The sequence below is a fragment of the Mus pahari genome, chromosome 15 (assembly GCF_900095145.1).
Source record: "Mus pahari chromosome 15, PAHARI_EIJ_v1.1, whole genome shotgun sequence".
In the NCBI taxonomy this organism is placed as follows: Eukaryota; Metazoa; Chordata; class Mammalia; order Rodentia; family Muridae; genus Mus; species Mus pahari.
The window spans coordinates 12,767,167-12,783,243 of record NC_034604.1 but is presented as its reverse complement, the minus strand read 5'-3'; the positions used below and the strand labels follow the sequence as shown (position 1 = coordinate 12,783,243).

General features: G+C 40.3%; 1 protein-coding gene across 2 annotated transcripts in view; it reads left to right on the top strand.

The window, feature by feature from the left end:
* Nucleotides 1-16,077, top strand: part of Cdh2 (cadherin 2) — a 218,364-nt gene that overhangs the window by 154,821 nt on the left and 47,466 nt on the right. For both annotated transcript variants that reach the window (XM_021214167.2, XM_029546711.1), the window contains 5 exons: nt 4,610-4,836; nt 6,515-6,661; nt 8,536-8,691; nt 10,787-10,931; nt 14,184-14,356. In XM_021214167.2, the coding sequence (XP_021069826.1) occupies nt 4,610-4,836; nt 6,515-6,661; nt 8,536-8,691; nt 10,787-10,931; nt 14,184-14,356 (848 nt within the window). The remainder of the gene's footprint in view (nt 1-4,609; nt 4,837-6,514; nt 6,662-8,535; nt 8,692-10,786; nt 10,932-14,183; nt 14,357-16,077) is intronic.

Here is a 16,077-nt window from a genome sequence, read left to right as displayed (position 1 = left end):
CTCTCTCTCTCTCTCTCTCTCTCTCTCTCTCTCTCTCTCTCTCCTTCATCTCCTTCCACTTTTACTGTTTTGAGACATGGTTTCTTCACTGATCTGAGTGTTGACAGTGTGGCTGGAGCAGCTGGCTAGCTAATGAGTCAGGGATCTACCTGTGTCTCTATCCTTTAACCACAAGGGCACTAGGTGGGCATCATGCTCAGGGTCTCATGCTTGCATGACTTGCACGAATTCATCTGCTCATCCCAATATATATTACATATATATATATATATATATATATATATATATATATATATACTCACTACTGAATGGGGCTAGAGATGCTTATCAATGCCTGAGACCCTGGGTTCAGTCCCCAGCACAAATAAAGAGATCAACAAACATAAATGATAGGCAGAAGTTGTCTTTACATAATATTTGACTAAATGAAAATTTGCATGTTTCTAATACTAATGTCTATTAAGCTGATTCACAAGAGCTCCACATTAGAGGCAGGGACTAGAACAACTGACTTACCTTCAATTCCTGACCTTTCTCACCCAATCAGCACCAAATCATTTGTTCTAGGATCAATTCTCGGAGACCAACCTCTTCTCACTCAGAGGATAAACTCAATTTTCTTCTTTACAAATATATTCTATTTCAAAGGTGTTCTTTCTAATTGCAAACATGTTGGCATCAGAATCCAACTAAGGAATGGAATGCCAGATTACCCAAGTGGGCTCCCACTGTCAAGACTGTGAATTCTCCATGCCTACCTGTCCACACCCTTTCCCCTCTAGCTCCTGTCTCTGTAGAACCTTGGGGCAGTATCCTGAGTTATTTACATGTTAATCTCTATGAGTCCCTATGAGCCCTGCTTACTTGTTCTGTAGGCAGAGTTCCCTTGGTGTCCTTGATCACTTTGGTTCCTACAGTCCTACCTCAGTGGATCTGGGGGAGACTGAGAGGAGTGGAAGAGGGAAGAGTCGGGTAATCTAATGTATGAGAAAATAATAAGAAAAAAGAGTTACTTTCTAAAATCTTGTTTGCTATGGGACTCTCAGAGCTCTAAATCTGCCATTATTTTCTTCACTAGTTTTACTGGGCTTCTTTGTCATCTAATTGTATTGTTTATTAAATTGTTTATGTTTAGGTGACTTAGCTCATGAGATTCTGTTAGACCTTTTTTTGAGAAATGACTGGAGCCATAGACACATGGCAAGGATGGAGCTCTCTTACACATCTGTAGAGCAGGAATAATGAGTCTCGTGTCACAAGTTCACTGTTAGGTCTAAATGTATATGATGCATGAGGGTCCATCTTCATGTGCATGTGGGTCCATCTTCATGTGGTTGGGTTTCATACTCACTCATGTGGATGCCAGAGCTTGGTATCGGATTCTCCTTCAGTCACTTCTCACCTCATTCTTTTGAGGCAGGGTCTCCACTGAAGCTGGAGCTCACAGCTTCAGTGAGTTCCAGGGATTCTTCTCTCACTACCTCCATGGTGCTAGGATGGCTATATTAGCACCCAAGATCCAGACTCAGATCCTTGTGCTTGTATACTAAGTTCTCCAGCCCCTTTAACCTAATTTTAACTCTACTTCACAGTGCTTCACTGTCTACAAATAATTAGTGCTAACTACTACTGCCACCAACTTAAATATGAATACTTACTACAGGTTCTTTGAAGGCCTTGGATTTGTGCATTGGTCATTGGCTTTTGTTGTGGGGTTTTGATATAGCAAGTTTTGTATAGAGATTCTCTATGATGCCAGTCCATTTTATTTCTTTTCGTCTTCCTTTTTTTTTTAAATGTGGTAATGTTTTCATAGATATTTACAAACACTTACTTACATTATTCTCATCACAGTTGGTTGTGATAGAAAATTAAAAACTTAGAGCCCCTATCAAAAAACTAAAAATTTCCTCTTTTTAAAGAGAGAAGGCATAGTCATAGGAGACTGCTAAGGAATTTATTAGAATGATCGTTATAATGGGCACAGTGTTAATGAATCTTTTATATAAAATTTGCATTACAGATTCAGGGTGAACACATACATAGACACGTACATACAATTTAAAAGCAAAATACAAATATTTTTAAAAGTTAGGAGAGCATTATAAGCTGGCAGGATACACATATGGCTTGTGTCACAGGTGACATATAAAGGGATAAAATCATTCAGGCTTAGTGCTGGGTAACCTGCAACTGGGAAAGACTACTCGGGACACAGCTGCAGTAATCCAGATGTGTCTTGGGGAAAGGATGCATGATTCTTTGATGAAATGTAGTAGGAAATGCAGAAGAGACTAGATATTCCTGAGCAAACTGAAATGTCATGAATTTCTTTTTTGTGATCTCCAAAGAAGTTACTTCTGTTAATAAAAATATAGCATAATTCTAACATCTTGACTTCTCAGTGAGGTTCCAAAAACAATTTTATTTTTCCCTTTGTTGTCTTTAACTTACAAAAAAGAAATGAAGAAAATGCCATCATTCTCCAGAAAATACTTCAGTCAAACATAAGATTGCAATACTAAGTCTAATTAAGGATGTTTACAGTTCAAAAATCAGTGTTACATGTTAACATGATTTAGTTGCAGATAAAACTTTTATTTTTACTTTTAATGACTGGAAATTGAATATATATATATATGGCAGTATGTGAAAAATTATATATTCAATAGTTAAAGTGTTTTATTACATCTAGGGAGGTAAATGAGTGAGTGTGGACCTTGACTCTAGTCTGTACTTGTCGCAGTGAATTGATGGGAATGGAACTGGAAGGACCGTTTTATTTCCACTGGGTGTGTGAGACAGAGGACTTCTCAAACTGGGTTGCACTGCTCCAGATGTATGGCCAGAAAATCAAGAGTTCAGGGTCATTGTCTGCTAAATGATTCAGTTGCAGGTAGCCTGAGTTATAGGAGACTCTGTCTAAAACCCAAATATCAATAAGGGAGAGAAGTGTTTCCTCCAATCCTTGGGAAACAGGAAAATTACCTGTGAGTACACATTGAACTACGGGCATATCTATCACTTGCCAGTTGTGTCCCATATAGTCAGGACCAAACTGCAGCCTTAGTTCTCTGGAAAATGAAAACCACCTTCTGTGTGATGACTTCCCTTGCCATTCCCATGCAACGTTTCTTCAGAAAGATGGAAGGTGGACTGCAAAGGAAATGATCTTCCTCAGAGGCTGTCCTGAGCATGCCCAGTTGTATCTGTGGATTCTAACTTTCAGTATCTGAGACGCAGGCTGATTGGCACTGCATTATGCAATGCTGATTCCCCCACCCCCCATTTTCAAGTCAACCCAATTATTAGTGGTATCAATAACCCACTGAAATCGATAAGACCCTCCTCCTTAATTGTTGACTTATTTCTTATTTAAATCTTTTAAGATGCATGTTTATTTCATTTTGTGAGAAATTACATTAAGATTCCAAAAGTTCGGAAGCACCCAGAGGAACAGGAATGAACAGTTTTGTTTTGTTTTGTTTTGTTGTTTTGTTTTGTTTTTGCTTTCCACTCTGAGTTTCTAGGATTCTAGGACATATTCTGGGTGTTGATGAAGATGCCCAGAATTTCCTTCCTTCAGGTGTTTATCTAAGGTCCTATGGCAGAAAGGGTGCAGGGTTATTACAACTGAGAAACCCAGGCTTGAATGCCTCTCCAGTTGAGTGTGAGGCTCAGCTATGAAACTGATAGTAGGACTCCGATTGGTGTGTGAGGAAGACCAGCAACAACATGGACTGAGGGAAGATGGGAGCTTAGAGGGGAAAAGAAAGCAATACCTGCACAAGAGTGCAACAATAAAATCAGGAGCACCTGATGGCCCCGTGTCTAAGAGATGGTGATGGAAGGAGAAGCTTAAACAAGGAGATGTAGGGCAACAACTTATCCATACCTTGGTTCAATCATGCCTTCTTCTCTGAGGGGAGTTTGGTCCGAGACACTCAATTGCAAGAATGCTTAAGTCTCTGCCATGTAACTGGCCTACTATTTACTTGCACGAGGCCTCCTGCACACTCTATCTCTGGATTATGAAATCTTCAGCAAAATGTGCATCCTCTGGCCATAGTTGCACATTTGTGTTTATGAAAGACAAGGGGTAAAAAGGCCTGTACCTATTCAGAACTTCAGTGTAAATGTAACTCCTTTTTCTTCAGCTACCCTGCTGTTGGGTAAGGTTGATATATTCTTCTTTGTATGCATACCCTGAAGTTAGAGAGAACTCACCTTGGACTGTAGTATGAAGATAAGCATCCTAATGGCTTAGAGATGGCTCAGCTAGTGAAGTGCTTCCCGTGAAAGCCGGAGTGTGATCTCCCATGTAGGAATCCCAGCAATTATAATGTATGCTTCTCATATTAGAACCAAAGAGGTAGAGGCAGGCAGATCCCTAGGGCTGGCTGGCTCCTGAAGAGAGGTACGCAAGCTTTAGCTCGAATCTTCATATCTGTGGGCACTTGGGCCAGTCACACACATGCTCCGGAACTTGTGCACACAGTGTGAAAACCAGTTTCTGTGATTTCATGCTGCTGCGTTGTATAATTTAACATGTTATGGCGTGAAGTATGCTCACCTTGGTGAGTAACCAGGCACTTGTACCCCTTTCCAGTGAAATTCAGCAACTGCAATAGAAAAAGGAAAGTTCAGTATGAAAGCAGCGAGCCAGCAGATTTCAAGGTGGATGAGGACGGCACGGTATATGCCGTGAGAAGCTTCCCTGTCACTGCAGAGCAGGCAAAGTTCCTGATATATGCCCAAGACAAAGAAACCCAGGAAAAGTGGCAGGTAGCTGTAAACCTGAGCCTGGAACCAACCCTGACTGAGGAGCCTATGAAGGTATGGTACCCAGATCCAGCTTTGGAACTTATGCTTAACGACTTAATTTATGATTCTAACTGAATATGGGTTTAATTATTACCTTATAAATGGAGGGCCAGTGTTTCCATTGTTACCAACTTCAGTCTCTCTAGCAGTACTTGGTTGCAACGCTAACACAATAGGCTAAGTATTTTTCAAGCAACCAGAATTGCCTTGGAGAGGTTTGTTTATATTTTGTGATTTATAATTTAATTTGAATTAGAATTAGTTTCTGTTACATTTCTGAAATGCTTTACAAGCTGTTAAGTGTAACCACAAAATAAACACATCTTGGGAAGATGTCATCAGTCAAATTTATTAGGTGGGAGGTGCAGATCTACAGTGGGGACAGGAAAGTGTTTCTGGCAACAAGGGTTGAGGTTTGTCCTATTTTTTCAAGAGCAAATTGGGTAGCATGAAATATTCATCCTGCCACAGATTTTGAGGAGTGATATGCTCTCTCTCATGAAAGCTGTTGTGAGCCACGGTGAAATAAATAGTGTGTGTTTCCAACAGAGACCTATTCATCTCAGCAAATGTTTATTGAGCACTTATTCTGTGAAAATTCCTATGTAAGAATTTTAAATGATATAGAGCCATGGTTTCACATATCCTATGTTGTTTATAAATACCAGGTTCTTTGTGTTTATTTAAACTAAGATTTAGGATCACGCCCATATACACTTTGAAGGCCATGACTTTGAACTCTAACCACTATGTTTTGAATACTACAGACACAGATAACAACACAGACCATCATAGTATTTAATTGTAAGTTTGATGTGCATATACATATTCAAATAAATATAAATGGGTATACTAAAAAATGCATTGCTTTTTTTTTTTATACTAGTGTTGAGGTTTCAAATCATGTAAAATACAATATATTAAACCATTAACTGTTGAAAGGCCTCAAGCCACTTGAGTGATATCCAAAGTGGGAGGCTGGTACCTAATGGGGTGAAAAGATGTGTCTGTTGTTGTTGGTTCTCCGTGTTCCAGCAAACTGTCCAGGATGTTTGCACAGAGACAGCACGGCCTAATGGCTAAAATGTCCACAGACATCGAGAGAAATGGAAGAAAATGTTGACACATAGCAGAGATTAATGCCTAGTGTGCAAAGTGGGTCATTTACTGCATCCATCACTGCTGACATAGGTTTAGAATAATTACAGCATTAATTCTGTGGGATTTAATAGGGTCATAAATATTTGAGACATTCTTTAGCGGTATGTATTAAACTTCTCTTGGAATTCAAATTATATCTCAGCACATCAAGATCTGAATTTAATGTACAGTAGGCACATTACCTGAACTGTGGTCTAAACTAATGAGAAATATATAAAAGGGTGCTATTAAACTTGGTTTAATATTAACTACTCTCTAGGATGGTTTATAGAAACTGCGAGTAGTTTACTCAACTGGACTATATAATAAATTGTTTCTAATTCAATTTCCAGTGAATAGTGCAACCCAAATACTTCATGGCACTTTTCTGTTATTGAACTATGGGACAGGGAAAGGGCCTCCTGAGTTATTCTTTTTGTTCATAATACACTGTGGTTCCTACACGCATAGGTACCCACTAACATTGATGTGATCTTAGAGAGTGCACGTCCTAGCCCTCAGGAATGTCTTCTTGTCTTTTAATGCAAAGGAACCACATGAAATTGAAGAAATAGTATTCCCTAGACAGCTTGCCAAGCACACTGGAGCTCTGCAAAGGCAGAAGAGAGACTGGGTCATCCCGCCAATCAACTTGCCAGAAAACTCCAGAGGACCCTTTCCTCAAGAGCTTGTCAGAGTAAGAGACTGTCATTATAATTGTTTTCATGGCAAGGCGACATTAGCAATTGTTTTGCCTAATTTTTTTGTTTTGTTTTGTTTTTAAGCAGAGTTTATGGCATATGTTCATACCGTTGAATTTGTGCGAGTGGAATTCCTCCGATGTAGGAAGAAGCCTTTCCTTTGCCTTCTCTTGGATGATTTATACACATAGCTGGGTCCAGGGCATTCAATGATAGGCCTTTTGTGAATTCATGAGCCATAACACCATCCCGTCCCTCCCCTTCCGCCTCTCACTATTCAAATGCTAGTCATAACCAGGACTTTCCATGGTGATCTCTGCCCTCTAAAGATAGTTTGGGACAGAAGGAAAAGAATAAAGGGCAATCATTGCTAAACCTGCCAGTACCAAGAGCACTTGAGAGTCTCTTCTTAAGAGGAAAAATGACCTCTGATGCCATTAACAGAGTCCCTGGGGCAGTGCAAAACTGGAGCCTTTCAAATCTGAGAAGAGAGAATTTTGCAGTTACTTACACTGCATACCATCTGACCATCAGATATGGGAAAAAAATTAAGAAAAGTCTACAGAGTAACATTTATTTAAAAGTACAACATTATGGAATCATCATATTCTCATTTATTAAAATTCAAATGTTTCTATGATTATTTAAGTACTCCAAAATACTAAAGGCATACATTTGAGCCTTTTAAATAAGTCACTTGTGTTGTATATTATATCCTAATGTGAATTATAATTCAATTTAACAATGAACATAACACCAGATAGAGGTGACTCTATCAACCCTCATGAAATACAACTGAAAAATAGAATTTTGCCCTATATTAAGAATTCTCTGTAGATCAAATGGATGGATTAATTTCATTTACCTAGTGCTTAAGGATCTGTATTTATTACTGCCCAACCTACCCCTTTTCTGTCTCTGCCTTTTTTCCATTTTCCATCTCTGTAACCTGCTCTGCTCTGACATGCTTGCCTTTTGTTTGGAGTATAAAATACACCCAAAGAACCTCTCTTTGATGCTTTGTTAGGAAGGAGAACTGTAGCCTTCATTACCACCTGAAAACCATGTAGGAAGCTTTAGTTGCACTGAGTCAGTACAATGGAAGCAAAGAAATCTAATGTACAGGCCTCTCTCCAACCACAGAGTCCCACATAAGGTTATTCCAAGCTGTGGCCAGATAATTATCGCTTCTTACCATTTCTGATGTGTGAAGACGCCATGTTTTGTATTAAATTTGACACTTGTTACTGTATTGTAAATATTTTACCTTGGCAATTTTGTCTAAGTAGACAATGCTAAATTTTGACATATTGCATGAGGCACAGCTAGTGTTCCTTCAGATGAAAAGGTTACCTCAAGTCTTTCTGGGGATATGTAATGTCTCTTTTTAAGTCTGTCATCAAGAGTCAAAGAATGGGCTTGGGAGATGACTCAGTCATAGAGTGCTTTCCACACAAAATCCAGACCTGAGTGCAGACTCCCATCAGAGACCTCAGTGCTAGGGACACAGAAACAATGAACTCTGTGGCTTGCTGACTAGCCCAGCTACATGAATCATGGAACTCTAGCTGCACTGAGAGACCCAGTATCAAAAAACAAGGTAGAAAGCAACTGCACCCACCTTGCACCTACATCCACGTGTACACACAGACGTGACATGCATACAACACACACACACACACTCACACACACACACCAGCAAGAGGAGAAAGAGAGACAGGTGGAAGGAAAGAAGAAAGAAGAGGAAGGGATGCTCTGAAAGACATCTGTGATATTTGGGGAGGGATGAAGCGAGGTTTGGAAGTGTGGCGTGTCCCCAAAAAACTCTGCCCATGTTTTCTGCTTATGTAGTTGTTTTCTTCATCCTCAGATCAGGTCTGATAGAGATAAAAACCTGTCCCTGAGATACAGCGTCACTGGGCCTGGAGCCGACCAGCCTCCAACTGGCATCTTCATTATCAACCCCATCTCGGGACAGCTGTCCGTCACAAAGCCTCTGGATCGAGAGCTGATAGCCCGCTTTCACGTAAGCCTCCATCTGCTGAGTCCATACTCCTTGTCATGTGTGCATGTGTAGTCTGTGACTGCTTTAAGTCACTCTGATGGCTCTAACGCTGAGGTTTAGCACCAGCAATGTATCTGTAGGCTTTTTGCTTTCTTTAAAAAGCACGTGTTTATAGAATTGGTGCATACTACAAAACAAGCAGTGCCAAAATAAGAAGAAAGAAAGGGAAACGACATTCCCCATCATCACTCATCACCGTTGACATGCCAGTACTTGCTGTGAGATGCATGGCTAAGAGAAGTGGACCGGGTCTGTATGGACAGGATCAGAGCAGCAATGTGTACATACCCATACCACAGTTGTTCGAGGAGAGTGGAGTATGATAATCCCAAGCTCGTTTGTAGTTTGCTCTTTTTAGATTGCCTCTTTTTTTCTTTCTGTTATAAAGATTTGTTTCAGTATGGGTGCCCCAACCTAGTCTTTCCATATTTTCTCCCTTTAATGTTTTATTGTTTGTTCAGGGACATCAGGTACTTCATTTGTGCATTTTATGATTCCTTTGTAGAACATGTATGACATAAATTACAGCTTTGCAGGGATATTGATCAAGGCCTTCCCTAACCTAAGAACTCATTTTCTCAGGTTCTATCATGTTTGTGTTTCATATGTCAATGCTTAACCTCCATGGAGGGATTTCAGTACAGGAGGAAGTATCTAGACCCAGCCTGTGAGCCCAACACCATGGACCATTGGCTCCTCCTGCGGTGCAGCATCACTGCCATTAAACCTTCCCTAGGCATGATGTCTCCAGACTCTTACTTGGCTCAGCAACAACTTTTAAAGTCCTGTACTTTCACAAACCTTTAGAAAACTTGGTGTCACACAATTATAGTAGATCCCCTAGAACTAAACAGACAAGTGTAGGAAAAGTGTAGGAATATGTTTTCAGTTGTGTAACTCAAAACTCACTCATTACCTTGATTAATTTACAAGCCCATCATTTTGAAATTCCTGAGGGAAACTGGAATGAGGTAACACGTAACACTCTGGTTAGAGCAGTTCCTGTTGATGATCAGAAACACACCAGTGTGTTTTTCTTTGACTTCTCTCCATCTAAGATTCTGTGGTTGAAATTCAGAAAATAAACATACTCATCCAAGACTGGAGTGAATTGTTCTATAAATGCTTGCTATGTATGCATTCAAAGCAACACCAGGAAAATAGAATTAATTACAGAATTGCAAGTACTGAGAGTCATTAAGCTTCATTATTTTACATAACTATAATTAAATTTCAGTATTAAGAATTTGTTAATGGAATATATTTTGTTAAATAAATCAGGAGGAAAATATCTCTAAAAAGTATCGAGAAGCAGTAATAAAAATTGCATTGTGTTATGTTTAGTAACCTAGAAATCAAAAGGATATGTTGATTCTACTCTAACTGGGTAAGAGCATACTCGTAAGTAAACAACAGCATCAGAGATTACAAGGAAACTTTAAAATACTGTATTCCAGTTAAAAAGAAACAGTACAGCGGAATGTTGCATAGTCTCTGAAAGGGATGCAGTGGATGTTTGCTGGGAGAAAACATTAGAAAGACATTCAGGCCCAAGTAGATTAGTGACTTATATGTATGTGGAGAAAAACAACATACAATTTCTCAAAGGTGACCGCTGATACCATCCGCTAAGGGTATAGTGAGGAATGTCTTCTACAGGCATGCATTCTTCATGTCTCTGAAAAGCCTTAAAATTTAAAAGTTTCTGCGTAAATTCCCTGTGTACCTGTAATTTTCCAGATCATTTCCTGTATTAACAAAAGGATATTTTAGATCCAGACACAGCTGTCCACCAAGAGCAATGTGGGGATCACAAAGCTAGGTTCTTGGTCCTCTGGTGCTCTGTATGTGCTCTGTGTGTGGATCACAGCAGTTAAAAGCTGTGCACTGAGCCCTGGGCCTCACCTAGAGGAAAGGTGGCGTCCTCAATTACATCTCCACTCAGAGCTGGGTTACTTTTGAATGGCTGTCCTGAGAATGCTCTTTCTACTGTGGTAGCGTGGTAACCACATGTAACAGATCTTCAAGTGCCTCTGCCCTCTGGTTGCTTTTGCAGTTGAGGGCACATGCGGTGGACATCAATGGCAATCAAGTGGAGAACCCCATTGACATTGTCATCAATGTTATTGACATGAATGATAACAGACCTGAGTTTCTGCACCAGGTTTGGAATGGGTCTGTTCCAGAGGGATCAAAGCCTGGTAAGTTAGAGTATTACTGTGATCACGACTTGAAAAAATGTTAAATGAGAGCCGTTGAAGTAGCCTGGTTGGCAGAATGCTTTCCTAGCAAACACATAGTCCTGGGTTTGATCTGCACCACTGCATAAGAAGTGGGACTGGGCATGGTGATCCACACCTACAATCCCTGTGGTCTGGAGGTGGAAGCAGCAGGATCAGAAATTCAAGGTTATTCTCAGCTACATATTGAGTTCAAGGCCAACCTGGGCTATCAAATATACTTTCTCAAAAATTAAAAAAAAAACAAACTGTTTTTAATTGAATGTTAAATTCAATTAGTTAAATGTTTTTAATAGCAGTAAGAAAAGGAAAAATCTTGTATGGAATAGCAATAATGAAAAGTCCTGTGAATGCCTTTTAATTTATCTGGCATTCATTATGCCTTTGGAACAAAAGGAAGCGACTTAGGAAAAAACTGTTTGAAGACTGAAAAACAACAAAATATCTCTATATCCACATGAGTTTTACGTTGTTTGAAAATCAAGAGACTATGGAATCTCTAGTAGCCTTCCCTGGCTTTGTAGCTGACGTAGTGAGAGTCACTTGAGAGAGGCTTTCAATGTACAGAGCACAGACTCCCTTATAGGAGACAGAGAAACAGCAGCACAGTCCAACACTAAGCCTTAAAGCTACTTGGTGTTTCTGTTACCAGGCAGTGAAGTCCCAAGCATGGCAGCACTGGTGACAGCTGTGACACACTGGGTATTTACTTCCAGAGTGCCCCCGCCACGTCCTCCACAACCCTCTTTCAGCTCACATAAGGAAAGTGGACTGGCCTTGAGGCAGCACTTGCAGAAAGCCTCTTGCCTTTGTGAAGTGGTGTTTGACTGGCGGTTCAGATTCTTGTACTAAAAACATTCCAGTCACAGAATAGCCTGGCCAGGGAGGCCTATTTAATCTGAAAACCTAGCAGACCAGGCACTCAGTCGGTAAGCGCATGAAAAAGGAAATGTTTGGCCAGCTGGTCAGATTTAACGTTTTGAGATATTATTCTGTTTCATAAAATATCAGTATTTAAAACTGCACTCTGTAGGACGTTGAGCCTCTCCATCAATACCTGTAGCTCGCTAATGTATTGCTAATCTGTGGGCAGAAGCAACTCTGCCTTAAACTCTAGGCCCCCCGTATATCTTCATGGAAAAAGAGACGTGTGGGGGCTCCGTCCTCTGTGGCTCCTTCAGACACATTGTCAGATGAGATGACCTCCAGTCTTACACATTTTAAAATACAGTAAAACAAAACAGATCTTTATTAAAATGGACCTTGTGGGCTTGGAAGATGGCTCAGCAGTTTTAGGCACTTGCTACCAAACCTAAAGGTCCTGAGTTTAAACCTTGGGAATCATTTGGTAAAAAGAGAAAGCTGACTCCTACAAGCTGTCCTGTGATCTTCACATGCATCCTGTGATACATAAATAAATAAACAGATAGATAGATAGATAGATAGATAGATAGATAGATAGATAGATAGATAGATAATAAAAGAATGCATCTCATGCAAATATACATATGAAGAAATTTTGGGCATTTAATTACAGATGTTCTGCTAATATCATTTTTCTGTGTTTGGTTGTTTCAAACTTTACATAATGCACTGCTTCACAGACCTTGTTAGAAATAAGCTTTTCAGGCTATATTTACTGTATATCTGACCGTGAATTTCCAGTTAGGCATCTCATGAATGAAAACCTCTGAGTGGACATTGTGAGGAAAGCTGTCTCCGGGCTGGGCTGTACTTCCTGTGCTTTGGAAGCACTCTAGCGGGCAGGGCTTGAATATGACATGCCTCTTGACTTAAACTGTGAAACTGTGCCATAAGCATTTTGACTCCAAGTTCTTAAATCAGACATTGTGTATGAACAATCGGTTCATGCTGCAATGTCAGCTTAGCAGGAGCTGTATGCTGTGCTCTGCCCTGGCACTGGCCACAGTGGTAATAGGAGAGTTCCTGCCCTGCGGGAACACCAGATGCAATAGGGGAGAGAGAGAAAGGAAAAGCCAATGAGCTATCATCTATGATATAAAGTTTCCAAAATGAGTAATGGTGGAGACGCTGCATGATCAGCTGAAATATCCTGCTGAATGGGACAAGTTCTGAGAAGACATTTGAATGGTACAACTAAGACATAGCCAATTCTAGGGTTCAGGGTAAGTGGGGTCTTCCTTCATTTCTAAAGTAAACTCAGGCTCTAGGTTTCTTAGAAGACAGAGACAGAACATTTTCTGATTCAATTCTAATCTAAATAGTGACTGTACCTCTTAGCATCTTCATGGGCTGACTGCTTTCCAGATTCTAAAATACTCTGGGTTGAACCCCCCCAGGTCAGGGACAGTATCCTTTTCATCTTTGCAGCAGTAATGATGCACAGTGTCACGTCTCTGCCCAGTGTAGCAGAGAAGTTCTGCCTAGCATGCTTCCTTCTGACCCGGGGCAATGGAATGGGCTTTGCCCTTTACACAGCTCACTGTCTGAAACGGACTTGGGCATTGGGGAGTACCACTCATAGAAAGCCTCATGAAATGCCACTATGGAACCAGAGGACCGAGTAGTCATGAAGCATGTTTGCAGTAGCATCTGAGTTTCTTGTCTTTTGCGTTTAAAGTTGGCCATCGAGCCCTTTGGGGATCATAGAGTAGATTTGTTTCCTAAGTATAGGAAGAGTGGAGTCTATAAATACGTGTATTTTTTAAATTTCTTTTTACACTTCGATGATATTTATTATGATGACATGTCTGGACTTGGGGATATGCATATGTGCGTGAATGCCAGTGTGTATCTCTCTTAAAGAACAGCCCATATTGGGTTTTTTTTTGGTCAGTGTCTTTAAATTGCACTGGTTAGGTTAGGTTAGGTTGGCTTGGCTGGGGCAGTAAGCCCCAGGACTCTTCCTGTGTTCATCTCCACAGCACTGGGACTACAAGCATACACCTTCTATAACTGGTTTTTGTTTTTTGTTTTTTATTTTTTGTTTTTTTTTTTTCTTTCATATGGTTCTGGGCATTGACTCTGGCCCTTGGGGCTAGCATGGCAAACATTTCCCTGACGGACCTCTGCACTGCCATGATTGAACACTTTAAAAGTACTTTTATGTGAAGGACTTAAAATGTTTGTGTTATGAAAAAGTGAAAATGAAGCATGCTAACATACTAAGGATACCTGATTTTAGCGGCCCTGAAATGACAGATAATCATCTGACTTCTCTTCACTCTCTAGGGACGTATGTGATGACTGTCACTGCCATTGATGCGGATGACCCAAATGCCCTGAATGGAATGCTGCGGTACAGGATCCTGTCCCAGGCGCCCAGCACACCTTCACCCAACATGTTTACAATCAACAATGAGACTGGGGACATCATCACTGTGGCAGCTGGTCTGGATCGAGAGGTGAGCAGACCCAAGACACTCCTGAAGGAGCGTGTGGGCTTAGGGCAAGCATTGACGCTATTCATTCTGGTCAGCAGTGGGAGTTTTCAGAGAACTTAATGTTGTAAATGTTATGTGTGTGGGGTGTTAATTAACGTTAGCCTCGGTGATATTTGATGAAGTTAAGCCAATACTCTCTTGTTTCAAATTTTTAAAGTTTTTTAAGAGTTCTATTTTTCTTCATAGTCAATGGTTTTTGTGGGGAACCAAGTTAGACATCATAGTCATGTAATATGTATCCAAATTCATTTTAAAGAGACTACAAATAATGCATATGTAATTGGGTCTTTGGGACGTCTGTGAATTTCATGGTGAGTATTATACAAGGAAATTTTCATCTTTATTAGAACTTGTTCCTGAACTCTAAGAGAAGTTACTTTCCAAGTCTGAAGACTGGTACTGTGTTAATTCTACTGTTGAGCATTTAAAGCTGGTGATATTGAGACTCATACTTCTGGAATACTATTCTGTTGCAACATTGATGACATTAAACACCACCACATTGTCTGACAGTGTACAAGAATGTGCAAGTTTTGGTAACGTGCCATGTGGATTTGTAGAGCTGAGTACCATTGTTTGCTTGTGATGGCCTGTCTGAAAGGGCTTCTGAGCCTGGTTCTCTAGACATTGAACCCTCCTATTCTCCAGCCATCTTCTCCAGGCTGGTCAGGGAAACTTTGACATCCTTTTTCTATTCTGTGTCCTGGCAGTTGTCTTCCAGCTTCTCAGGGCCATTGGCCATCGATAATCATTGTTATTGTTTGACTGAATTCCTTTAAAGGGTCAACACCTAGAAATTGTGGGTTGTAATTTTCAGGCTGAGCCAGCTTTTGCGATAACAGAACCTCAGATTGTGTCAAGTAGAAACATTATATGCACCATGATATAGATTATTGACAAGGTATTGAGAAGTTGATTTTTTAATGTTCTTTCTACTTCAATAATATGCTTGTGAATTGAATTAAAGACAACATTGCTATCGTAATTAGTTATATACACAAAATTGTTCTAGAACCATCATAGCCAAGTAACAGAACCAGTCAGGAAAAAATGTTCAGACATCCAAAGATGAATTTAATTTTTGCAGTGTGCTCAAAGTTCAAGGGGGTGGAGAAACAGCCCAGTGGATAAATGTGTTCACTATGCTAGCAGGAGAACCTGATTTGGAATCTCCAAATCTGCATAAAAAGCTGGTCATTGCAAAGTGTCTATAAACTCAGCACTCTGCAGGGGGCAGAGACCAGAGAGTCATTGGGCTGGCTGGCGGCCCGCCTAGCTCCACGTTCTGTTTCAATAGGTTAATATAGAGAGAGATAGAGCAGGACACTTGGCATCCTCCTCTGATCTAGACAGGGGTGTGCACCTGCATAGTCACGCAAGGATACACCACACTTACTGGACAAAATAAAAAATAAAAAGACAGTTCAGCATTGTCTTTCCACCTAGTCTGCTATAATATGAAACACTATTCTGACACACCCACAAACTAAATATGAGTATCATACTTTGGATAAGATTACAGAGTATTTTTTCAGGAGTCTCTCTCTGGGGTAAGATTGATTATACCAAGAAGATTCAGTGCAGGTTGCAACTATAATATTTCTCCTTCCACACAAGAGCTCCTGTGAGATGTGGAATTCAGGGCTTCACAAATTCAGGGATTCCTCTTGTGTTTAGCCTGA